The sequence below is a fragment of the Camelus ferus genome, chromosome 12, assembly GCF_009834535.1.
Source record: "Camelus ferus isolate YT-003-E chromosome 12, BCGSAC_Cfer_1.0, whole genome shotgun sequence".
Classification (NCBI taxonomy): domain Eukaryota; kingdom Metazoa; phylum Chordata; class Mammalia; order Artiodactyla; family Camelidae; genus Camelus; species Camelus ferus.
The window spans coordinates 56944977-56972219 of NC_045707.1; the positions used below are offsets into that span (position 1 = coordinate 56944977).

A 27243-nucleotide genomic window follows, 5' to 3' on the forward strand; every position below is an offset into this window, starting at 1 on the left:
GAAGTTTCATTGTTGTTTTGAAACTATTTCAACTGTTTCTGTGGCTGAAGATCTCAAAGGATTGTTTATATTATTAACAGTGTTTTGGAATGCAGCTGTCATATGACTTTGAAAAAGAAGTTACGGTTTCAAGAGCTAGTCTTAATGTCCGTTATAGACAGTAACACTGTAATTTCATCTCATGGGTCAACAATTTAAAAAGACTTAGTTATCTTTAGTTCAAATTAAAGACTGAATTTGAAACATTCCTTCCTATGCCCTTACTTTTGTTTTGAGCCAAAAGAGCCATGCCAAATAAATGTTCCAATACAATCAGACACCTGCCGTTACTTAAGAAAAGCTTCCCATTCCTGACAAACCTCTGTTTATGCAAGTTAACAAAACCCCTCCAAACAAATTTCCCCAATGTAGTAGAAAGTACAATCCAGTTGAGAAAAGGAAGACCCTAGCAGTTGGAAGCAGATGAAGATACATGTGTGGGTGTGTGTGGGTTCATGTATCCATATTTATGTAAGTGCTATGATAGTATATGATGAATACAATATAAGAGTGAATAAGAAAGGACATATGCCTTCCAAACAGCTGTTTCAGTGTGAGACTCAAACACGCACATCAGATACATAGGGGACCTAACAATATTTGAGACTAGAGGATATTGAGTAGACTAATGATAAAAGCAACCTGTGGGAAGGTTTTCATTTTCAGATTTTAGTATTGTGTTATGTGACCATACTACATAAGCTAAATTAGTTTACAGAGCAAAATGTACTACTTGAATGCCATATGTGATTGAAAATAATTGCACACAAGGTTATATAGAGTTTAGATCTAATAGAAAGATGTATAGTTTTAGAAATTTAGTTGAAAAATTCCCAAGGAGGCAATATATGTATATATGCATATATCATATGATGTATTTGTGTGTATACACATATAAGCTGTGATCATTTAAAGGGAATTCCAACATAGATTAATAGCCATTCACATAGTTCCTGCAATCCTTTGAGTAGTATATCAAAAATAGTGCCTTCTGCAAGATTTGTTAAACATGAGACTAAAGTTTGGCTCCCAAATAAGTTATACAGCTAGTAGATTGTAAGTGACATCTTAGATAAGTTCCTCTTTATTTTTCATTTGAAGCTTAAAAACCATAGATATATGCTAGATTAGAATATTTTTGGCCACATTCTCCAAGATAGATAATTTACAATCATTATTGCTTCCGCTCAGCAAGGAAGTTCCAAGCATCTATCATACAGAATATTTTCCTAGGCATTGAGGAATGTTCAGAATAAGTTAAATTGCTAAGCCCTTAAGGAGTCTGTTTTATATTAATAAAGCACAGTTGGTTTTATTGTTACATGGATGACAGTTCCTAATTGCACAAAATAGTACAGTTCAGCTGTTTTTAATCAAGAAGGCTTTAAGGCATGTAAGAAATCTCTAAAGTGAGCTTCCAGGCATAATTTCTAGGACCACATTTCTTAGCCTTGTAAGTTTTTCTTACACCCCAAGTCCCAGAAACATGCAGCCTCTGCTATTCCCTGTGCCAGCAATGGACGCCTTATGCTCCCCATACAATTGGTCCTGCCCTGGTGGCTCTGGTTAGCTGACTCTTAAGTCACATTTCTGCCACCTAGTGGTAGACATGGCTGAGAACTCTTTCTTGGCTCCTACATTAGGCAGGTGGCATTCAGAATGTGAGGACCTATCAAACATGGAGGGTATATTCAGAAGCTTTGGGGCAGCCAGAAATGGCAGTCTGCACTATTACCCAGATTTGATCACACCCTTTTTCATATTAAAATTCAAAATGCAGCAATACTGATATGTATCTAGCCAACAACACAAATATACCTCTTAGACAAAAATAAAATCACCTTTTCTCAAAAAAGAAGGCTTATGATCTCTAGTTGCTGCGTCCAGCCTCATGTATAGGGTTCTCCAGGGTGTACATTCTTGCTCTCATTAAATCTCATTCTTCTCTTAATATTCTGTAACCTATGGACTACTTTAAATGTTCATCAGAATCAACATACCCAATATAAAACAGAGTAAAAGGGTAAAAATGTAAGAAGAAAAATGGGAAAATAATTTAATATATATTATGTATATGTTACAATAAAAATAGAAAGATCCTCTTTTCTCCAACTAACTAGTCAAAAAGTCCTACTGGCAGTTATAAATTCCAGTTCTAAACCTCGATCCCTGGACCTATGTATGCAGACGGATATATATTCTGAGAGAAACTGAACCTTACTTTCATCACTAATTCTGAGTGTATACTAATGCCGGGATGATAGCACCCCAACCTAGCAATGTGTTAGCTCTCTGCTTTATTTAAAACAGATTCTTCCTGGGATCATCTAGCCATTCTATAGGATCAGCTGCTTCTGATTGATGCGATAGCTTGGTGAAACCAGGGCCAGGAGCATCAGTCGACTTCATTACTTCTTTCACTGTAACTTGAGTTTGGGGGGGCAGAAGTCATGTTGTGTATGATAACAAGACTATAAGTGAAAATCTAGTAGGATGGTGTCACTGGTACAAGCATAGCCATTAGGGAAGGCAAGTCCATTATCCAGAAAAAAGTATTTATTACTGAAAGAAAAGACAGCTGACTCCACTTTGATGGAACGGATTTGATATAATCTGCTTGCTGAAGATGGATAGTTGGTTTCCAGGTGTATTGTACTATGTCAGCGGTTTAAGGTTGATGGCCATTCAGCTGTAGTGGTAATCCTAGCAGCTTTAATGATGAGAAGCCCATTTGTTCAGGTCAATGAATAACTCCTATAAGATAAATATTTTTTTTTCTTACCAGATTATTGAAAGCCTTTACACCAGTGAGTACCAAAGAAATAGTCCTAGCTTAGAGCTAATATCCAAGAAATTTTGGTATTCTCTTTTCCTTAGTTGTTACCATGCTACATGGTTGCAGTTCCCTTTAGGGAACATTTTCTGATTATTGCTTCATAACAAACCACCCCAAAATTTAAAGGCACAAATAATATTTTACTATACTCCTAGTTCTGTGGGTCAGGGATTCAGAAAGGGTACAATGGTGACAGCCCTTCTCTGCTCCATAAGTCAGCTGGGATGACTTAATGGCTAGTGACAGTGACGTACTGGTAAATGATTTCTCTTTATCAGAAAAAGAAAAAAGCACTGAAATATGGTGTTTGTCAATTTCAATGGTGTAAATACTCCCACGGTAGCTTATTTCAAGCTACCAACATGATGTCACTGAATGCAGAGTTGAAAAAATATACACAGTAGTGAACCATTATGTAGTGTTTCTATCATTCAAATACAATTGAGCATACAACACTGTGGGCACAGGTAATAGTAAAATACAGTAAGATAATTAGGAAGTGATACATTGTGAGTGTTTACTACTTTTTAAAAATGTCCTATTTAATTACAAGCTTACGTACTTTAAGCTTTAGCAATGACTGTTTAACTACCAGCTCACATGATTTCTGAAAATTAACAGTCATCTCCCACGGGATGGTATGGGCCAGCTTTAGCATGTGACTCGCAGGTGGTGACTCAAATATCTGGAGGCTGAAAGATCTACTTGTGAGATGACTTTGTTACTCTCATGTCTGGCACCTGGGCTGGGGTGGCTGAAGGACAGGCAGGTTCAACTGGGACTTTACATCCCAGAGCCTTCATATGACCTCCCTGGCACAGTGGTCTCAGAGCAGTGGGTTTTTACAGTCATGGCTCAGGGATCCAAGAGCAAGTGTTCCAGTGAACTAGATGGAAACTGCATTGCCCTTTAGGATCTAGATTCAAATATCACAGATTGTGACTTCCATCATACTGTGTTGGTCAAAACAGCCACAGGCGTACCAGTTCAAGAGGAGGGAACATGGACTCCACCTCTCACTAGCAGGAGTGCCAAAGAAATTGGGCCTTTTTTTTTTTTTTTTTAAATCATCACGAATAGATATAATAAAGAGTTACAGCAGCTACTTGTGTTTTTCCCCCCCCCAAAAAATATACAACCTCACCTTATTTAAACTGTAAAGTGACTTGGGTATGAGATTTGGAGAAGGCCAAGACACTTTGTCAGTTGACTCAAGTCTGGACTCAGCCCTCCAGACACAGAGCTACTATAACTAATAATTAATTATGAATATGATCACTTTATTAATACAGTCTGGTCCTCACTGGCCTGTTAGGGATTCTATGACGAATTACCATCACCAAAGATGCCAGTGGATCCAACCATTCTGCCTGTTACAGTAACCTCACTTACTGTATCCCAGGTGATTACGTATCGTTACTTGGCCTCTGCTATTGCCGGATTCTGTCATCTGCGGGGGAATCTAAGAGTCCATTTTAGGACCAGCATCTCTCATTTTTCATCCCTTGACAGTACAGAGCTACTGCTATGGGGACTTCATAGGTTCTGGGCTCTCTTCCTACTAGTCTATTTCTTAATGGCTGAGTGAAAATAGCGTCATTCTCATCTCAAAGGAAATGGTTAAACGGTAGGCAAAATTCTCCATTTTTGACTCCAGAAATCCTTAGTTTCTTTCTTCTACCTTATACCCAAGTAATTTCTGGATTCTCATCTTCACATATTCTAATACAGCCTCATTTTAGGCCACCATTGACTTCCTTTTTTAGTTAGCCAGGGGAGCAAACGATTACAACCACTCCTAGTTGCTTGACATCAAAGTGGAATCCATATTCTCTGATAAATATAGTCAGACTTACTATTTTAACCAGACTGAATTTTTTGCTTCTCCCTTCTTGTTCCAGTGCAATTATAGTAGCATCTATTTCTACATGTATTTCCAGATTTCTGAGATTGCAATTTAGCAAAATCATACAAGTCTTGATTTAGGTTAGACTTTGTAATTCATCCCTTGGTGTTCCAGGTAGAAGCCTAGAGGCAAGAAAGGGTTTCAAGGGAGGGACATGAGAAGCAGCAGCTTTGTTTTACAAGGTAGCTTGCTTTAAGTGCAGTCATTACATAGTCAGCAAGACAAACAAGATGAGGCTCTTCAGTGAAGCAGTGAAGATTTGGTGGGTAAGGGTAACTCAGACTTATCTGAATCCTTCTAAATGTCCTTTTTCTAGTCCTTGGGGTGCCTTTTTATTTTCAGAGTAGTGCCAAGATTTCCACATAAGACACCTAAAAAGGCTCTGAGTTCATCCTACATTGTAATTCAATGACCTCTCCTAGATCAGGCTCTTCATCTTCTTTCTGTTATGTCTTAAAGCCTCAATAAGAGGCTGTTATGAGCAGCCATAGCCACTCTTGGGTTCTCCAAGCCTTGCCCTAAAATTTAAAACCTTAAGCTTGTCATTTTCTTTCTTTAAATTCCTCAATGCAGTTCAAAGCTTCCAGCTGACCTCATTGTCCTTCTATTCTTCCTGCCCTTCAAAATGGTCTGTGGTAGCTATGACTCAGTCCATCAAAGCCTTGCTTTCAGAGGCACCCCATTTCAGGAGAACTCAGGGGGCCATTTAAGTAACTACGTCGCCTTTATGTACCATGGAAGACAATGCCTCTTCTTTTAATGTTAATCTAATTGTTACTTTGTCAAATCTATCCGGGTCAGATATTCTGGATTCCTGTTTGTTTGAAACAAAAGAAAGCTCTTCCTTTCCTCATGGACCTTACATTATTTTTGGGAGACAGACTATAAATAAGATAAATGAATAAAATAAATAGTACATTAGATACAGACAAATGCTAAGGAGGAAAAACAAACTGGAAAGGGGATATTTAGTGCAGGTGGTGACCAGGAAAAGCCTTGTTGAAAGGTGAGATTTGAGGAAAACTATGAAAGAGATGGTAGAATGAGATGGTCATGCAGTTATTGGGAAGAGAATGTTTTAGGGGAAAAAAATCACAAGCACAGAGTCCCTGATGTGAGATCATAGATGATGGATATGTTAATAAAACATAGCAAAACTGCAAAGAAGCCAAATCAGCTAGACTGGAATGAGCAAGAAGAATAAAAGATGAGTTCAGAGAATTTAGATCCCTTTTGTACTTGTAAGGACTCTGGTTTTTACTTGAGCCAAATAAGAAGACCTTGAGGATTTCAGCAGAGGGATGGATGACCTAACTTACATTTTAACTTAGTGTTTTAGAAATAGCCTGATAGGAGGATGAAAGCAGGAGGACTAGTTAAGAAGCAATTGTAATAATTCAGGGGAGATGTTGGGTCTTGGACCCAGGTGGTAGAAGTGGATATAGTGGCAGGTGGTCAGAGTCTAGAAGTTGTAAGAATATGGAAAGGACTAATTTTAGAGAATGAACTATAAAATTTTAGATGGGTAAGAAGAAAGTGAGGGAATGAATATGGTGAAAGGCAGTAATAAATTCAATGATAAAGAGATTGAGGGTGCAAGTATCTTTACAGTTTGAGCATTTAAATATCTTAACTAAACTGTAATGATTTGTGAGTTACATAATAAAAACTCAATTATGGAAGAGTTGCATTTATTGATAACAGTAGTGTCTATAGTGAAACCATAACTGTGAGTTACTGAAATAGAGTAGAAATTGAGACCATGGAAGAACACAGTCTAGAAATTTAGATTCCAGCATGCTGGAAAAATCATCTAAACGAGTAATAAAAATCACCAAAAATTATGGCTGGGGTAGCATTGAAAAGAGTGACAATGGTCTAGTTGCTAACATACTCAGGGAGCAATGGAGAGTGACCCAGAGCATGGCAGAGGACCATTATGAGGAAAGGTAGCAGTACGTATGACTGGATGTGCTGAGTGTCACAGCGTCTTTAGTTGCCAGTAACAGAATTCACTCACTTAATGGATATTAAGAAATTCTTACCTAAAACAGTCTGTCGCCTAACCTTGCAGAAGAAAATTTTATAACTTCATTACAAAGCTGATAAGGGGATTGTTTCCCCTTTTTCATATAAAATCATGATTCTTTTGCCACCTTCCCTTGAGCAAAATAGATGCCTTCACCAACTTATTTATATGGCTTATAACGTATTTATACCATTCATGTCTTGCATGTGTGTAATTAATAGAACATACATGGCACCAAACACTGAGAATTATAGTATTTTGTACTCTATGTAGGGAAGGTGAGATGAACATTGTGAGAAACTTGCCAAATGTAAACAGTGTGATCAAAAGATTTAGGTAGTCTCCAATAACAGATGTCCTTTATGGCTTCACTATAGTACTCACACTGTATTTCTTTCCTGGAGGATACAGATTATGTCTCATACAAATTTGTTTCCTACCCAGTGCCATGCAATATTAGATGCTCAAATAGTTACTAGATTACTGTATAAATCAAGATATCTGTAATTTATAGTTAGAGAAGCCAGTTTACATTGCATTATAAGTCTTGTTTCTTTGTAAGTGTATCATCTATCTAAAACATACATATATACATAGCAATGTTGATTAGCTTAAGCTTTTAGGAAATAATGCCAGTTAACCATGGCTGCAGATTTAGCTTTGATATAGGCCAGAATGTACAATGGATAATTTACCTCATTTATCATTTTTTCCCCGATTCGTCCAACAAATATTTTTGCATGTGTATAGATGCTAGGAACTGGGCCAACACCCAAATACAGTGACAATCAAGACAGATACTGTGCGTATCTTCATGGAGCTTATATTTCAGTGAAGAAATGTAATGAAATTTAGTAAAACTATTTTTAAGAAATTACACATCATGACATGATATGAAGAGATGAAGCAAGAGAATGAAATAGAGAATTATGAGGCCTTAGAAGATGAGAGACCCACTTGACATAGAATAGTAAGCAAATGCTTTCCTGAAAAGGTGATACTTAAACTGTGACTTAAAGTAATAGAAAGAACTGAGCAAATAAAGAGCCAAAGGAAGGGTATTCCAGGCAGAGCGTACAGCATATCCAAAGGCTTGGCGTATGAGGAACTGAAAGTAGGCTGGTGTGATTAGAGCAGAGTTTGCCAGAGAAAGACTTAATACCAGATAATGTTGGAAAAATAGGGTTAAGTTCATGCAAAGCTCCATAACCTATATATATATATATATATATATGAAATAGCATCATTTAATAAATGTATACATGTATCTATAGAATTCAAGATAGTAGAATATTGTGAATATAATCAGATTAATAAAGAAAAGCTCTTTGAAAATATTAATGGTATCATCTTCATACTGAAGAACTATTAGTATTATTCTGATCCTTAAATATAACTCCTACCTACTGATCTACATACCTTTAGAATCTCAGATATTTAGTCTTTTGTGCTAAAAGCATGGCAGTTTTCTGACAGTTTAAACCATAATTAGTGACAGCGAATGAATAAAAATTAACTTAAGTGCTAACAAACGTGATACTAATATGTGACACTGAAATTAACAGTGGCATTGTGAAAACCAAAATTTTTCATACGCTTTGGGAAAAATCTTGAAAGAATACTATTTCTTTACTTCTTTATATCTTATATCTGCATTTTCTTCTTTTGTTTCAGTAACTTCTGCTTATTTTCCAAGACATTATTTGTCAGCCTATTGTTTTATTAGTCTTCTAAAAATCTTTCCTTTTATTAGTCTTATATTGATCTTCAGTAGTAAAATTTTAATAACTGATAAGTTTTTTATTTTCTTTTCATATATCCTTGCTTTAGTGGCAGAACTGCCTTATAAAATGAGACAAAGGTGAAACTCCCAATTCACAAAACATTTAAAAGCAAAATTTGTCTGGGAAACGTCAGAGCATAGACTCTGAAGCAGACTGAAACATTGTTCATTGGATGTTTCCTTAACCTCTATCATGGCACCAGAGGCTACTCTGGGCAAATGTAGGTTTCAGAGACTTTAAAAATTATGTTCTATAACCTCTTTTCCTAAAATGACTATTGCTAGTCTCAGTTATTATATTCCAGTTGGTTGCACATATTTTTCTATTATGTAATCTAAGAATTAATTGTGAATAAAATAATTAGTTACTGCTATAATTGCTATAGCAACATGTGACTATCACTATAAACATATTTAAAGCAACATGATGACTATGCACATTTCCTTCTATTTAAAATTTTTAAATGATCAAATATAAATGAAATTAATTTTGACTTTCAGTGCTATTCTCTTAATGAAATCATCATGCCTTGTACAATGTTCTTCAGAAATTATCCCTATTGGATCGTACGTATTATGTTGTATTATAGTTCTCTTCAATCCAAACTGAAATGATTAAATCTTCAAAAAGAATGTGTGTAATTTACATTATATTTTATATCATTCAATTGTTATGTGATAGAAATGCAGTGTACTTCTAATACAGCTCATGCATTAAGGTTTGTGTTTCATTGATGCTACCCGTAGTGTAATGAGGTTATCATTAAATACTATGTAAACCTGCAATCTACTAAGATCGAAGTCATCTATATGTATTAGTGACATGTATCCATAAAATAATTACAGTTTCTATTAAACCCTACAGCTGTTACTGGAGCATTTGGAGTGCCTTGTGTCACGGCATGAAAGGTCACTAAGAATGACGGTGGTAAAACGACAAGCCCAGTCCCCCTCAGGAGTGTCCAGCGAAGTTGAAGTTCTCAAGGCGCTGAAATCTTTGTTTGAGCACCACAAAGCCTTGGATGAAAAGGTACAGTATTGTGAAAGGATCATTACAATTTTATATGTCAATTATACCGCAATAAAGCTGATTTTTTTTTAATTACTGACAAATGAAGGTATAGTATTTACAAAAGATTTCAAGCTTAACTGTACTTTTGTCATTAGCATCAAGCTCCTTGTCTTCATCCGTGACTCAGCTGACTTCTGAAGTAAGTTAGTTCAGAGGGACACATTTGAGTTACAGGAAAAATCATTTTTAAAAATGCAACTGGACTGTTGCATGTATGTTGGTACTATGCATAAACATGATCTTTTTTAATACCATTAAATCTATGGTTAATCAAGACTTCTATTATGACATATTATAGTCCTAGTCCAGATGGCTATCTGAAATTTAATATTATCATTCAACCTTTCTCTCTCCTTCTCTCTCCTTTTCTCTGCCCACCCTACAGTCTCTCTTCTCCCTACCCCTCTGAAGTGCATGGCTACACATACCAACATAGGACACTGCTAATGGACAATTAAACATATCTTGAAGTGTATATTGGATGTACTTTATCTTTAGAGATTTCTGTTAGAGTCATACAATTTTATTCTGGGGGTTTCTAATATCTTAGCTTTGAGCACACATTTTTAAGAGTCTCTGCATGTAGCAGCATAAGATATTAGTAGGAAAATCTGCTTTAGGCTTTTTAAAAGTAACTGTAAGTTTCTCTTAGCTGTTACTCAAATAAGTTCTACGGACATAAATAAGCCAATATGAGTACAATATCCTTTGGAGATTAGAAAAGCTTATGACATGATTTCAATTTTGTGAAATTTCAAAGAATGAATTTTTTAAAATTAATAAAGCTCTAGGATTTTCTAGAGTGGGAATTGGGGCACTTCGTTGTAAAGTATCTGACAAGTTAGGAGCATTAAAGTCCAAACTAGAGAGTATTACTCAGTTATATATAGGTTTTGAGCATACAGACACTTCTGCTCTATTTAATATTTATATACATATTTATTTTTATCATTGGTCTTTCAGATGTTCTCAGCACAGGGGATTATGTGGTGTGTGTGCATAAGGATAAGTATAATTCTGTCTTCTAAATTATTAAGAGGAAATTGTATCTTATTTTTAATTTTAGCATGAGAAGAAATTAGTTTATGAGTAATTTTGAATAAAACAGAAATGGATATCTTATAAAAATTCCTGATAAATATAATATCAACTAATATCAAGTATCAAATAACAATTTAATATATCTAATGTTTATTTTCACGTTATATTCCCTTTCTTATTATAAAAATGCATTACAAAGAATTTGTAAGACTTTATATAGTATCTGTTATATGTCAGACTCCTTGGCAGATGTTTGGCACAGGAAGATAAATAAGACATTCTCCTCACAAATGTGGAGTTCATAGTTAATGTTGGAGTTTACATGTCAATAACAGAGAATGTTGAGAGTCACAAAAAAAGTTGTAACTGATTTTGCTTGAAGAAGTGATGAGAAAGTCAATATTTCTTCACAAAGGGGGTAACGTTTGATCTGGGCATTAAAAAATGTGTAAGGGTTTTTTAAGCAGAGAAATAAAGATGCTCTAAGCAATATATCAATGTGTGAACTAACCCAGAGCTATAAAGAGAGCATGGCCTATTCAGAGAAGATTTAACAGTTCTGAATGACTTGAATGAGGAACTTGAGAATGTGTGATTTGGGATGTTCCCTTAGATACATTCCCACATCACTTACATAAGGAATGCTTTTATGAAAAAAAAAAAAAAAGAATTAGAAGGCAATGAACAGCATTTAGGACAAATAACCTAATTGGGGTGAGTACATTTAAGAAGAAATGGTAGTATACATTTTAAAATCTAAAAGGGATTTACTATGTAGATGTTCAGTGAGCTTAGCATAACTAAATGAAGTACTTCATACTGTGACCCTAGGAGCAGTAATTGGACTTAATAACTCACGAGAAGTACCCTGGGCATTGGTGAGTCCAGGAGCAACTGAACTGATGATCAACTAAGTAATACTAAACAGCCTGAAGGAAAACTAGTATAAGCTTGGATGCTGGAGTTAGACATGGACAAGTAACTTAATTTCTCTGTCTCTTTCCTCCACTTTGATTGAGGAGAATAGTAATACCTACCTCGCAGAGTTGCTTGATGTGCAAAGCTCCTAGCCAAAGATTAGCATATGGCAAATGCTCAGTAAATGTTAATGAATCTTATAATTAATATCAATAAATTTCAGCCTTTGACAAAAAATTTCAAACTAAGTATAGATGTTGGTATCACTGTTGATCCACAGGCTTGTTTAAATTAGCATTTCATTTAGTTATTGAGGGGTTAATATGTGCCTAAGCACCTTCAAAAATAATTTTCCTAACCAAAAATAGCTCACAGCTTCTCATGGAGATCAGGAGAGGTGAAGAGACAGATATATAAACAAGTAATTACAATATTCTATTTTAAGTGCTATGGATATTATGTTAAAACATGTGGAAGATCAGAAGATGCAGCTAATCATATTGAGGACAAGAAGCTACCAACTTTACCGCAGAAGGTTTGGAACATGTGAAAAGCTAAATAAAATGCAAAAGATCCATCATAGTTGCAGACCGTTACTATGATTGGCAGTCTTCATCGTTGGAGACTTATTTACATGTCCACTGAGTTGTAGGATAGAATTTATACAATTAGCTAAGGCTAGCAGTAATTTTGACCTAACTCTCCAATATGTTTACCAATTCTGTGGGCTGGAGGAAATGAGAAGTTATGCGTGTGTTTTTCAATCATTCAGATATCACTGAGTATTTTTAAAAGATATATTGGACATGCATGGGAAATGTAACCAAAAACATGCTACATATGTGTGTGTGTGTGTGTGTGTGTGTATACACCCTCCATATATATTTCTGTGATCTAATATCACAGTGCCAAAACTGGACTTGAAGGTCTGATCTAAGATTTCTTCACAATGGTTTTTGTTACAGAATTGATCATTCCAAAATAAATCACTGCCAAACCTTAATTTCAATTTGAAATGTATGCTTCTTCCACCAAAGTTCCTCTTTATCCAACAACATATTCGTCATTTGTAGGGACAGATATTTTAATCTTCAAGGATAATATTTCTCTGGCCTTGAAACATCTTTTTTGGGGGAAAAAACTTCTCTTTGATTATTTTTCATACCATTATGAAGAAAAGTAACACTTGAAATTAGAAATTAAAAATTCTAGATGGACATAAATATATTTGGAGGGTTATACTACAGCTCTGTAAACAAGCAATCACTATATCTTAGCTTAAAAACTATATGAACAATAGAATGTAACTAAACAGTGAAAAGTCAGAAAAAGTTCAGCATAGAGCCAAGGCTATCAACTGTGTATATTTAGAGAAAAAATTAAAACCATACTTTTTTCATGGCATATTAGACACCTTCAAAAGAACACCAAATTCAGCAAGAAAAATAAAGGTAATTATGACATTCTGCTGGTGCTGCTCAGTAGAACAAAAAGCTACAAAGCTTGTCAGAGATACTATTTTTTCCTACCAATAGAATTCCAGTTATGTAGACAAGATAAAATATTAAAATTCTTTATACTCTAAAAAGATTACTCCTTTGAATCCTCACTTTTTTTTTTCCTTATCAAGTTTGGCAAAGATTAGTGCAAGATGAAGCAAATTCATTTCATTTATCTGAGTCCTACCCAAGAATTAAATACAAAGAGAACACTTCATTGTCATATAAAATATGAATAAAGCATTCATTATCATAAATATATTGATATTTGCAGCTTCAGTTTTTTCTTTTATAGCATAAATTCAAAATACACTCAGGAATTGTTTTTATTTTTTATTTTAGGTTCAGTACTTTCTGGATAATATAATTTCAAGTTGTAAATGCTATTATAAACTTATTGATGGGTGATTTTTCATATTGTTTGAAAAGCTTGTTAATTTTTACTTCTCCAGGGCTCAATATAATAAGAATATACATGCTTAACTTTTGGTAAATACAAAATAGTTTGGAACTGCTTCTATGATTTTCAGTTTAGCAAAGAAAGGAGGGCATTTAAACTGCAATATAGCCTTGTTTCAGCCATTCCTTACGTGGCTTATATGATTCTTTTTGGAACATTTCAGTGTCTCAGCATGTCTTTTAAAATATGGTATCTCAACCTCTTTACTGCAGTCTGAGTGTGATCTGATTAGCGTTGTGTATGTTGAGATTAATTTACATTTACACTGTTTCTATATTGCTGTTCTCATCAACTAGGACTTCTAGATTTTTATCAGAACACCCATATTTTATAGCCAGTATTTTAGGAAATGGACATAAAACTTTATAGTCATCCCTGTTAAATATTAAGTGCATATACTAAGATCTTTATTGGTATCTGCAGTCCACAATCAGCAGTCCTCCTCATTTTCATGCCTTTGGGATATTTGCTTTGTCTGCATGTATCCAAGTATTTCTAAAAAAGCATTGCCTTAAGTCATATCATCAAAGATTTCCTTCTGTGTAGCTCTTGTTCAGTTATTAATCAGCATTAGCTTTATGCATTTTTGTGAGCAATTGGATATTTGTCTAACAGCACTGGCACCTGGCTGCCCATCTGGCATACTTATATATCATGAAAGACATATATGATTATCTTTGATATCAAATGTGCATTTATGTATGTATTACTAATATTCAGAGGATTTGAACATAGCTAAGTATAATTAATATTAAAACACCACTCAAGCATTTATTCTTTTTTATTCAAGATGTATTTCAGGAGTTAAGTACACCCAGTCACCTGAATATATTTCAGTTATAATTATACAACTAAAATAATTGAGATTTTTAAAAATTTCTAATTAGATTCTAAATTCATAGGCTATCATTTGTTTTTTCTTTGTTTGCTAACTAGAAAATAACTCCAACTTTAAAATTATTATGTATCTAGGTTTTTAGATATTTTGTGTATTTAACTTATATTCCCAGTTAAATCTCTCAAAAAAAGAAAAGGACTATTAATTAAAATATACTATTAATGAATTAATAAAACTGAAGTTCACTTTAATAATTTATTTATATAATTATATATTAAAATGCATACTGTAATAATCTCATGGAAAATCTACTGTTAATTCATAAATAATCTAACACTCACCATGAATTCCATCTTAAGTTGAAGCTATAAATTTTGTTGACTTTTTTAAGGACAATTAAACTGCTGTAATCATTTATCCCAATTTCTTTCTCTGAACTTTCTTCTTTTGACAAATTTAATATGGAGCTTATCTATAGATCTGAACATATAATAGCTAAAACAATTTTAGAAGTTCTAAGAAAACAAAGATCAAAGGAAAACTTCTCTGAGTTTCAATTATGTATGAAACATTTGGAAATCATCATTAATTTCAAACTAAAGGTGCAGAGTCTTTAGTTCCACAAAATATAATGATTTAACCTTTGGTATCTGAAAAGTAGTTAAGAATTCCAGAGTGATTAAGTACTTTCCAATCCCTCAATAACAATGTGGACCTCTAATTCATACAAAATTAATTTTGTGAGCAATGGATCACATTTTTCATATTCTAAGAATCCTTTGCTTTTAGACAAATGAGTTTTGAAGTTAGATACTAAATGTCAAAGGAAAACTTACATATTATTTTAGAGAAGTAGAAAGTTTTTGCCTGTGTCTCATGCTTAATCAGTGACTATTTTTCAGATGAATTCATAGCAAACTTTTGAACTTTGCCTCCACTTACTATGAATCAGAATTCAGATCTTCAGCCCCCTTGGAAACTCTGTCATTGAAGCACTAGAAGGACTTGCTTACAAGAAAATCCCTTGATACAATGATACTATGAGGTGACAATGTAGTCCTAGTATTCCTGAGCACTTAGGGCTGTAAATACTTTAATAATTTGCCAAATGTGACCACTTTTGATAATGTTAATGGATTCAGCACAGTTTAATATGTATGGGATGTACATTACTGCACATATTTTGATTTTTCTTCTAGGTAAGGGAGCGACTGAGGGTTTCTTTAGAAAGAGTCTCTGCACTGGAAGAAGAACTAGCTGCTGCTAATCAGGAGGTAACATACCAAACTTTCTCCTCTTTTGAGGTGCAATATCGCTAACATTCTATCCCTTGTGTTTCACGTCACTTTTATTAGAACTGTCACAAAAAATAAACTACATTCTGTACATGCCCTGAACAAGGACTGTTGAAACTAGTTGCCAGAGTCATGTTTTCTGATTCCTAGTGATTCAGAACTGAAATGAGATGAAAGGAAAATCATCCAGAGATGAAAGGAAAATCATCCAGAGCTAATAACATGAGAGTTAGGGAGATGGGAGACATAGAAAGACTGCAGTCAGAATGCCAGTCCTTGTGAGAAGTAAAACACAGCCCCCAAACTGGAAAACATGTCAAATATCTGTTATATCTACAAAGTGTTGAAATGAAGTTAACTCATTTGAGATATAAATATATTTCCCTTAGGTCCTTATTTTTCTTGTCTTCTAAAAAAGCATTGTGTCTGTGATTAGTGGCATCATTGAATCTACTCTTTTGCTCTCATTCATGACTCTAAGGAAGTATTTTATAATCATCTATGATATTTAAAGAGTTGCTTTCTTCTCTATAAGATTTTACTTTTTCGTTATTTGTATATACATGAACTTGGGTCATTAGACTTGATAGAGATAAATGATATAGATAGATAGACAGACAGACAGACAGACCGATCAATCGATCGATCGATCTCAAATTAAATGTGTTTAGGCCACTAAACTAGCCTTTTCTCTCTCTTTCCTTTTCTCTGACAGTTATTTACAAGGCTACCTTTTTTCCAGAAGTTTATCCCAGGAATGTAATTACAGATATTATTTGTAGAGGACATACTAAAACTATTTAGCAAAATCTTCCTACTTTTAAATAATTAAGGAAGTGGGAGGCTAAAGTCATTAATTATAAGTCTTACCAAAGGGATTCTTAACAAAATAATACCTACATTTACATTTCACACACAAATACGCATTCTCAACCATGCTAAAAAATGTTATCTAGTGCAAAATCCCTTGTGTTTTAAAATAAGGTAGGCCAATTTAATGAGTCAGATAAGCTAGATAATGCTTTTGTTTGTTCCAGGTTTAACAATTTAAACTTTAGAAATAATGGACTTTTAACAACAGGAAGAATGGGTTTCATGTGAATTAAAGGCTAGCAGTGTTAAAAGCATTCATCACAATACAGCAGTTTAAAAAGAGAGAAAGTTTAGATGGGGAGGGTATAGCTCAGTGGTAGAGTGCAGCACTTAGCATGCAGGAGGTCCTGGGTTCAGTTCCTAGTACCTCTATTAAAATAAATAAATGAACCTAATAATCTTTCTCCCCCTACCCTGCCAAAAAAAGAGAGAGACAGAGAGACAAAGCTTTTTTGGTGACCAAATCAGTTTAGCAAACGGGATGGCTTAAAAACAAATTAAATGGAAATAAGAAATTGGTAGATTGGTACATCTCAGTCATCACAGAAGAGAAAAACTGCTGAGATAATGAGTATTGACAAGGAGGACTCAGTTCTTTCATGAAAGAGAACAGATAAATTATCTACAGAGTGGATATGCTTATTCCTGGAATGTTCAGGAAGAAAAACATTAAATGTTGGTTCATTTTGTATTTGTCATTGTTAATTTTGATCTTCCCGGATGTTTACATTGCTTTTGAGTGCATCTCTTGAAATACGTTATTGCTAAAGATAAACAGAAGGTTTGGTGACCACTAATATAAAAACCTCGCTTAATATGGCAGTGATGAAGTTTCTATTTGTCATGAACAAAAGTGTCGAGACCCCTTGGCTAAAGTGCTGAAATAAAAATGTTCCATAAGGTTAAGTGAGGCTCTGAAAATTTGCTCCAGAAACAGCAACTAAAGAATTCAATTCAACTTAAAATGTGGAAACAAACTGGAGAACAAAAGTGGAGGAAAGATTTTTGACTGTTGTCTTTAATATAGTTTAGCCCTCAAATATTAGTGTAGTCCCTAGTAGGCAGTATGGTACATTTCACTGCTTCTACATAGATTAAATAAATTTTGAATCATTAACATGAGTGCAGCTACTGCAGCCTTTCTGAATGCTTTCAGTTATCTTTTAAATCACTGTATAAAAGTAAGCATATATTAACTTTAATATATTTTGTTGTTGTTGATTATAATAAATTCCCATGTGGCTTAACCCAAATCTCTATTTAGGAAATCAAAAATCCAGCAAAAAAACTTAAAAAAAAAAAAAACCCCAAAGTTAACCTGAGCTTTCTAATAATAAATTGTTTATAAATAATTAGTGACTTTTTAAAAAGAGAGTACATAGGCAGAAGTTAACTTTTCCTTCATAATGAAATTTGTATTTCAAAATGAATTATAAGAAAAATCAGAAGACACCTGCAGTTTGAGTTGATTCTCTACAGTAACAGCAATTGTTACAAGAAATCTCTGTCATCTTGTACTGATGATAACAAGATACATTTAGAATCCTGACAAAATAAGTTTAGAAAAGTTCATACCATTTGCAGCTTTAGAAAGGGAACTAGATAGAATGTGGATCATAGAGGAAGTAACTGAAGAAAACATTTTAGAAAATAAAGAGCAAATTTTGGGAGAAAAAAATGATAATGATTTAAGAGCACATTCTTAAGAACCAAACCAAAATATGTAATATAGACAAAAACAATTCAGTACCAGCAAAAGTCCTGCATATGTGTATTTAAGCAAAGGGTTGTGGAAAATTTTATTTCATGGTTCACATTTTAAATTAAAGTTAAAATGTATTCATGTATCATGTAAAATGTATCAAATCTACTTGTTTCCTGAATTTGTATAGCAAATGTGGAGGTGAGGGATCCACATTGTCAGAAGCAGTTTGATTCCTGAATTTCTGCTAGTGGTAATGATAGTTCAGACACTAAGGAATTTATTCAGACATTTTTCTGAATTATTTCAGTTTCCAGATTCATAAAGGAGTAATCAGAAAGCAGGAGTTCTGGACTGCAAGTAATACCTTGATATATTCATCCATACATATATATACATCTATATATATGTGTGTGTGCATATATAGAGAGGAAAGATGATCCAGTAGAGTTTATTCTACCATAAGTATACTATTTAATAGAGTTTATTCTATCATCTATGTATCATTGTTCTCTTTCTGTCTCCCTCTATCTCCATCTCCATCTCTGTCTCCCTGTATCTCTCTCACCCCTTATCCTGCTCTCACACACAGTTTTGGAGTTATCACCCTTTAACACTTTTGTATATAAAAGCTCTCCCAGGGAGACTTCATCCATTTCTCACCCATCCAAAGCTTCTACCATGACTTCTGTGAAAAAGAAACCAAATCTCTAGCTCAGAGTTTGTGCTCTTTTCTGAACTCCACAAACGATTTTAAACATTGGGCTTTGCTAATGGTCGTACAGATTGTTCTCTGTCACAGGTGTCCAGCAGGGGTTAATCGAGGATTAAACTCCAGTTTAGAGTCTGATAATGAAGACCTGCATTAAAGGGACATTAACCTCCTACAGGGGCCAATTTTTTTCATTTACAAGAAGACACCATATGTGCTGATGGGCCTGGATGTCCACCTAGTTTTCCCGAGGGTCCCCTTAGATTCTCCATGGCACATAAATGCAGTGAAATAGACAGCCTTATTAAAAAGAATATGAGATAACTGTTCAGTTCAGGAGAAGATCCAAAACGTTGTACTATACAAAAAAAATGAAGTTGCATAGAATGCTCCCAATCTTGCACAAATACAAATAATAATAATACTTTATTCTGGGACTAGGAAAAAAAAATTTAGGTATAAATGCCAAACTGTTATTATTACTTGTCTTTGATGTGCAAGTATATGCACTATATATTTCAGTAGTGTTTGATTTTAAAAAATTTCATTATATTTATAAACAAATGAAATAATAAAGATATTTTAGAGTCAGATGCCATTTTTCATATTAGATTATTCTATTGGTTACTTAATAATCACAACAGCTAATATTTACTCAGTACTTAAAATCTCTAGGCTCCAGGCTAAATATACATCTGTCTGCTGATTAATACTGAAAGTTAGGTATTACTATTATTTTACAAGTGAGCCCAGAGAAGTTATTTCTCCTAAAATACCACTGTCCTCTCCTACTTGAAAATGTGATTATCTTTGAATTTGTCTTAACTCTCTACATTCAGGTGGTTGCAATGCATACGTTTAACTATGTCCACAGTCTACCCTACGTGTATTTACTCTCATCTTTTCTCTTATACATTAAAACCACCATAGTTCAGATCTTCACTATTCTCAACTGAGATATTATCATAGGTTTTCTGCTATATAATTCTTCAAGGTTAAGCCTGCTAAGCAAGGCTCTAATTGTATTAATTATTTTAAATAATATTTTCTGATATGTAATGTAATATATACCATATTAATATATGGTATATATAACACAATGATATAATTTATATATGCTAGTAACATAATTATATTTATTACTAGACCTGTAATATACTATTGAGGACCTCTTCAGTAGTCCTAACCTAAAAATCATCTTTAATTCCCATTACTCCTACTGCCCTAAGTCATTCGAAGTTCTTGTTAAATTATAGTATTCATTGTTTTTGAAAGGAGCAACATTTTTCCTGACTCAAATCTTACTTACGCTAATTTCTCTCTTGGAATGCCTCTACAACCTCAATTCACCCTTTGAAAACATTCTTTCTCATTTAAACTCAAGTTCAGACATCACCTTTTTAATGAAATCTTTTATGATTATTATTAGAAGTTATTGCTTCTTAGTTTAAATTACTTAATCGCATTGCTTCAGCATTTAATATGACTGTTCAACAAGTATTAGAGTTAATTATATACCCATCTAAGCCTAGATTAAGTTCCCTGAGAAAGTGGACTATGTCTGGCTCACTTGTGTTTAACTCAGTACAGTGATATGAGCGTTGTGATCAATGCATGTCTGTCAAATTGCATTGTATAGAGTTCATTCTATACAGTGTTTTCACATTGTTCCTTGGCTAGTCCCTTAATAGATAGTCTGAACAACCTTAGGTATGCTCAATAAACAGCAATACATTGATTAGATGCGTTAAATTATCAGAATGTTTGTTCTTTCAAAATATAATTATTGAGCAGAAAATTCTGTCTCTGACAGGAAAAAATAATAAAAAACAAAATGATAGGTGAAATATTATGCATAATGTTTATGTAGTTTGTCCTCTAGTGATGGAGGCAGACATATAAACATATAAGTAAGATGTAATTTAGTGCAAAACTAAGTAAGTACAAAACAGGGACCCAAACAAAGTGCAAAAGAGCAGAGAAGAAGGGTCTTTATTCTGAACCAAAGGGTCAGAGAAGGCTTCGCCATTCTCTTTGCCCTTCGAAGGAAAAGGGTGATTTGGTTTCAAAACTGTAGGGAAACATTCTGGGCTGAGCAAACACTATGATTTAAAAAAACAAAAACAAAAACTGAAATTGCCTGTTTCAAAAATAATTGATGATATTGTATTGGTAAGAATCAAGATGTGAAAAGATGTAGAAGAGGAAGATAGAGAGAGGTTGAAAGGACTCAGGTTCTTGACAACCCTGAATACCATGCTCAGAATTTGGAATTTATGAAATGAGAAAGTACTGAAGGTACAGTTTTGTTTTGTTTTGTTTTTAGGTTTTGAGTTTTGTTTTGGTGAATTGAAAACCACTGAAAATATGTTTTTTTTTCCTTTTTGTAAAGTGTGGGGTTAGGATAGAGTAGAGCTGGAAAGTCGACCGATATGGCTAGCTAACATAATAATCTGATATGTGATTCTGATCATGACACATCAATTCAACAAACATTTATTGAGCATTTTCTGTTTCCCAGTCATTGCATTAAGTACTGGGTATAAATATGTTAATAAAACTCAGACATTCATAAAGTAGTAGTTTTTCTCTCAAGTCTCTTATAGGAAACAGACATGGTAAAAAGTAACCATAATGGGAAGTTATTATTTAATTGATCCAGAGTTTATGGGAAGATGAAAAAAATTCTGAAGATGGATGGCAGTAATGGTTACATAACAATGTGAATGTACTTATTGCCCCTTAACTGTACATTTAAAAATGGTTAAGATGTAAATTTTATGTTATACACCTTTTACCACAATGAATGAAAAAAGTATAAGTTTTAGTAGTATTATAAAAGAGAGTAATTAATTGTATAGGCATGAATGAGGAAAAGTAGATGGTGTTACAAAATCTTAGAGAAATCCTGCCATTTGCAACAACATGAATGAAGATGAACTTTGAGGGCATTATACTAAGTGAAATAGGTTAGACAGAGAAAGACAAATACTGTATGATCTTATTTACATTCAGAATCTAAAAATGTCAAACTCACAGAAACAGAGTGTATTCATGGTTGCCAGAGGCTGGGGAGAGGTGGGGAGTTGGGGAAGATGGGAAGATGTTTGTCAAAGAATGTAAACTTTCTGTTATAAAGTAAGATTAGGGCATCTAATGTACAGTGTGGTGACTATGATTAACAATACTGTATAGTATACTATACTTGAAATTTTACTTTGAGAGTAGGTCATATGCGTTCCCACCACACAAAAAACCTCGTTAACTATGTGAGGTAATAGATATGATAGCTAACCTTATTGTGGTAATCATTTCATAATATATACATATACATTCACATTGTATACCTTAAGCTTACACATGTTATTTGTCAATTTTACCTCAATAAAGCTAGAAAAGATAGTTTAAAATCTTCCTAGGGAAAAAGAAAATTACCTAAAATTTGATGGGTGACTACAAAGATCTTAAGAGGTGGATTTGGAGGAAGAAAAGGGAAGCAGGCAGTGGTAGAGATGGAGACAAGGCTTCAGGGAAAGGCAGGTCTGAGTCAGGGATGGCCAGGAGCCTGAACTTCATCCTATATACAATGGTGAGTCAGCAAAGATTTCTTAAAAGGGAAGAGATATAGTCAGATTTTTAATTTTGCAGACCACTGGCACCTCCAAAAGTTAAAGGTAAATGATATTTTTGTCCAAAAGTTAAAGACAAAATGATATTTTTGATGTGATATGATATATCATGATAGTCAAGGTACCGTGTTTCTAGTTCAGATTTGTGAAAAATCAAGTTTCTTGAAACAAACATGGGACTAGTGTCGCAAAATGCAGAGCTCTGTAGAACAGAGGCATTACCCAGTCTGGCATTTCTTATGTTCTTTAGTAATGAAAAATATAGATATAAATGAAAGAATCAAAATAATGTTGTCAATAAATAAATATACATAATGAAAAATTTGCTGTCATTTTATGCCTCTTTGAATAGCTCCCCACAGGCAGATTATATTGTTAACATTAAATACATTTTCCAGGACATTGTTATAAAAAAGTGAATTCAGCATATTTAGACACAGAAAATACAATAAAGTCTTTATTTCTTGCAGAATATTTTTGTTACTGCTTAAAACTGGAAAACCACAAAAAAAGTACAGTAAAGGGATGTGCAAAGAGGAATAGATTACATCCTAACAATATGTTCTCCTTTAGCAGAAGCCCATATACTTTTTACATTATTTAATTAAACCAGACAAAATGGATTATTCAGGAGCTACAGTAAAAATTCAATTGACAGACTAGTTTTCAGTGAATACACAGGTGTGCTTATTTTAAAAGCTTTTCACATGATTGCATTATAAATAAAAAGAACTGGCACATTTAGATGAACTATATTTTTTATGTTGCTTTCATTCTATGTTTATTCCAACTACTGAATTTATCAACTTTCAATTAGAATTTTCTTAAGGAAATTAGCATTTCATGTTACTTCATCTAAAACCAGCCTTATTCCTGAAGTCTAATTTCCTAAGAAAAAAATTAAAGAACATTTATAGGCAAATCAGTTGTTATTAATATTCAGAAGAATATTGGGTCAGAATGATGAGAGGAGCTAGAGGTAGCAAATTCATATTTGGGGGTCTTATAAGACCTTGCAACATGACCATTGCTTTAAATACATTATGCATTTAATCATCACAGCCATCCTTTGGGTTGGGTTAAGAACTAGTACTTTGTGGAATCCATGGAAATGTGGAAAAGATAGATACAGGCAAAGGTGGAACCCTACCCCCAAAAAGCAAGTAAAAGGCTGAGAAGGAGCAAAGGGAGATGTGAGACTCCTGTGAGTTAAGAGTCCTTGAAGCAAAAAAATGATAATAGAGGTAGAGATGGAGATGGAAAGCGGGAGAGGAGGAGGCAGAGGATGAGAGAGGGAGAGAGAGAAAGTTATAAGTGTAAGGACTGGATGTGGTTAATAGTGTCAAATGTTTCATGAAGGCATGTAGGATTATGTCTAGTATGAGGTGATGAGATTTACAATTAGAAGCTCCCTGAAAATATTTGCAAAGACAGTTTATTGAAACAATAAACTATAATGACAGGAGTATAGCTGTGATGGAAAGAATTTGAATCAATTAGAAGTCTAAAAGGGGGAGACAGTAAGTAATACTCCTTTGAGAAGTTTGGCAATGAAGGGGAGATGAGGCTAAAAGCTAAACAAGTTGGCAATATTGAGAGACAGCCTATTGGAAATGCTTATAGCCAATGCAGAGAAAGAAGAAGCAAAGGAGAAGGGATCATTTTGATGGGCAACACAGAAGAGGATAATGCCAAGTAGTAGAACTCCTTCTGCTGAGAAATGCAGGAAGGGGAAGGGAATGTGTAGAGATGAATGAAGATTTGATTTGGAAAGGAAAGAAGAGATAGGAATTATATCAGGGTCTTCCCAAGGAAACGGGTTATCTGCTAAGGGAAGTGAGAACAGAATAACTTCTAACAGTTTAGGAAGACTGAAAATAAAGTAATGGAGAATATGGCAAAGAGCCAATAAGACTAAGCAAGGCTTTTTTAGTGTGGGATGGTAGACCCAGAGGAAGTTCTCATTAAGTTACCCCAGAAAATTAAATAAAGCACTTATGAACTGAAACTATGTGGATTCACCAAGATATTTCATTATCTAAATCTATGAAGTTCTGTTATTCACCATAATTTAAAAGGAAGAGCTATAAATATGAAAGTAACAACTAACTTTGACCCAGAGGTGAAATGTTTCCCTGAAATTTGACGTGGATAAAAGTCAGGAAGCTTCTATAATCTCAGTTACATTTAACTAGTTAGAAGGAAATTTGATAGTTGAAGATGAACCAGAAAAACATGTGGAAAGTGGAAAAGTTGTTGAGTAGTACTTACTAGAAAAATTTGCCTTGGGGGAACTAATAGCAATATTCATGTAAAGTTATAGGATAACTTATTTGCAGAATTAATGAAATGACCAAGTAATTTTTCTCTTCAAATAAAAACTGTCCAGATACAGAAAAAGACACCACTAAAAAAGTTCTTGAATTTAATTATTACAGAATCCTAAAACTGATAACTATTTAATTTAATAGACCCTTTGCCAATTACTCATTTTTTGTTCTTTTAATTCTCTTTCCCAGTTCTATGAGATAAAAGCAGAGTGTCTCTCACTGCTTTTATAAAAATGTTTGATCTTACAACAGCTTTCTTTTCCTGCATGTTTATATGTACCACATATCCTAATTCAGCTTATTAGTTTATTTTCATCATTAGTAAATGAATGAAACTATTTTCATTATTAGTAAATTCCATGACCAACTTTGAATTAACATTCCAACAGAAAGTAAAATACAGCTCTCGTGTTTTATTAGCATTTGAAGCAAGTCACATGGCTAAACTTATCAGAAAATAGTATTTTTTAAATGACAACAGTGTTTGCATAAAGCAGTGGCATCCTTGCAGCTTCTAACTTAAATCTCTTGGAGACAATCTAAAATTCTCTGACATGATGTTCTTAGCTTGGCTGAAAACTGTTCCGAGTTTCCAGTAAACCCAGTCATTAAGAACCCACTCTTCCTGTTGGAATTGTATCAGTTTTGGTTAGAAAGTTGTATAGTTTTTAATTGATTTTACTTCATAGAAGAGTTTAATTGTAGTTGAAGGATGTCCTTTTTTGCTTTATATTGATAAGCTCAAAGTTTCAGCATTGTCAAACCCATAGTTATTCACAAAAGCCTCCAATTCCTTATTATACCTCTAGAATTTCCTTTACGATGATACGCGTTATAAAGATAAGTATAGAAACTGTAAATTACTCGTTATTATCACCAATAAAAAAGTCTTTTTTGCCGTTGATAATTGTACTGTTCCAGTACAAAGAATCTTTCCCAAATGGAAGGAAATCAATATGTCTTACAACGGCATATGCTAAAACCCAACAATGAAAAAGAGCTAAAGAAATTGCTGTTTGCTACTTCCACTATTTTTATCATTTCCAAGACCTGTGTGAAGCAGTTGTTTAAAATATAGTTTAAAATTGTCTCCTGTTGTGTATGAAATGTTTGAAATCTGTTTGCAAATCTTTACAGACTCTTTCTTGTTTTGGTTAGAATTTTTTCTTTGACGAAAGTATAAGATTTGTTTTTCTTGTAATAGGAGGCTTGGTTGTTTTACCTTTGCACTTGGAGATTATGAACCGGTTTTTTTCTCTTTCTACTAATAGCAAGATTATGCTTTATAGTAATATTTTGATAATAAGCATCATAAATTGACCCATATCATTTTACCCATGTGTTTACTAGAGTATTCTCATTAATTTTAAAGTTAAAAATTTGAGAAAGATTACTTATCTTTTCAAAAAATTAAATGGAATACTGAGATTTAGCAAGGCACATAGTAAAGAAAAAGGAGTATTAAATTCAAGTCAAAAGATTTCAGTTTGAGTTGAGTCCTATATTTATCACTTAATAATTTATTTAACCTCTCTGCACCTCGGCTTTTTCATCTGTGAAATGGAATTTTAATAAATTTGGACCAAGCTTTCTTTCAAAGAAGTCATGATATTTAGGTGAAATAGTTTATGAGAAAGCACTTCGTAAACTTGAAGTACTGAAGTTGTATTGCTATTATTAGTTTTAAAAGGTGAATATCAGCTAGTTATTAGTTAAGTAGATAAACACTCTTCTGTGGACAGTTTGGACTTGATGATAAAACAATGTAACAGTACTTCATTTTATACTGACAACTAAAGTTCCTTCCATTAGATAAACAGATACCTTATTTGTTCATAGGATGCTTCTGTAGCACTACATGCATTTTTAAAATGAATTTTCAGTTCACTTATTTATGCAGTTTGTAAAAATAATAGCATCTGCAATTTTGAGGGAGATTATTGTGTGTCTGGCACGATGCTAAGTACTATACATACCCTCCCAACACACACACACACACACACACACGCACGCACGTGCACACACACACACACACACACAGTTTTCAGTTACTCATTACCTATGAGAAAAATGTAATTATTACTAGCATTTTGCAAATAAACTAAACTGAGGCTTCAAGGAACCAAGTGTATTGTTTTGCATGTAATCACTAGTCAGCAGGAACCGAAGGCCAGGAAATCTGACTCCAAATTTGAGTGTATAACAGTATCCCACAAGGCTGCCTGGTCTTTTTCTTAATAACATTTCTCTATATATGAAATCTGTGTCTCTAAATCAACAG

The 27243-nt window shown here is 33.7% G+C and overlaps 1 protein-coding gene across 2 annotated transcripts in view; it reads left to right on the forward strand.

Moving 5' to 3' along the window:
* Positions 1–27243, forward strand: part of PPFIA2 (PTPRF interacting protein alpha 2) — a 389252-nt gene that overhangs the window by 225589 nt on the left and 136420 nt on the right. For both annotated transcript variants that reach the window (XM_006189282.3, XM_032493818.1), the window contains exons 5-6: positions 9459–9623; positions 15621–15695. In XM_006189282.3, the coding sequence (XP_006189344.1) occupies positions 9459–9623; positions 15621–15695 (240 nt within the window). The remainder of the gene's footprint in view (positions 1–9458; positions 9624–15620; positions 15696–27243) is intronic.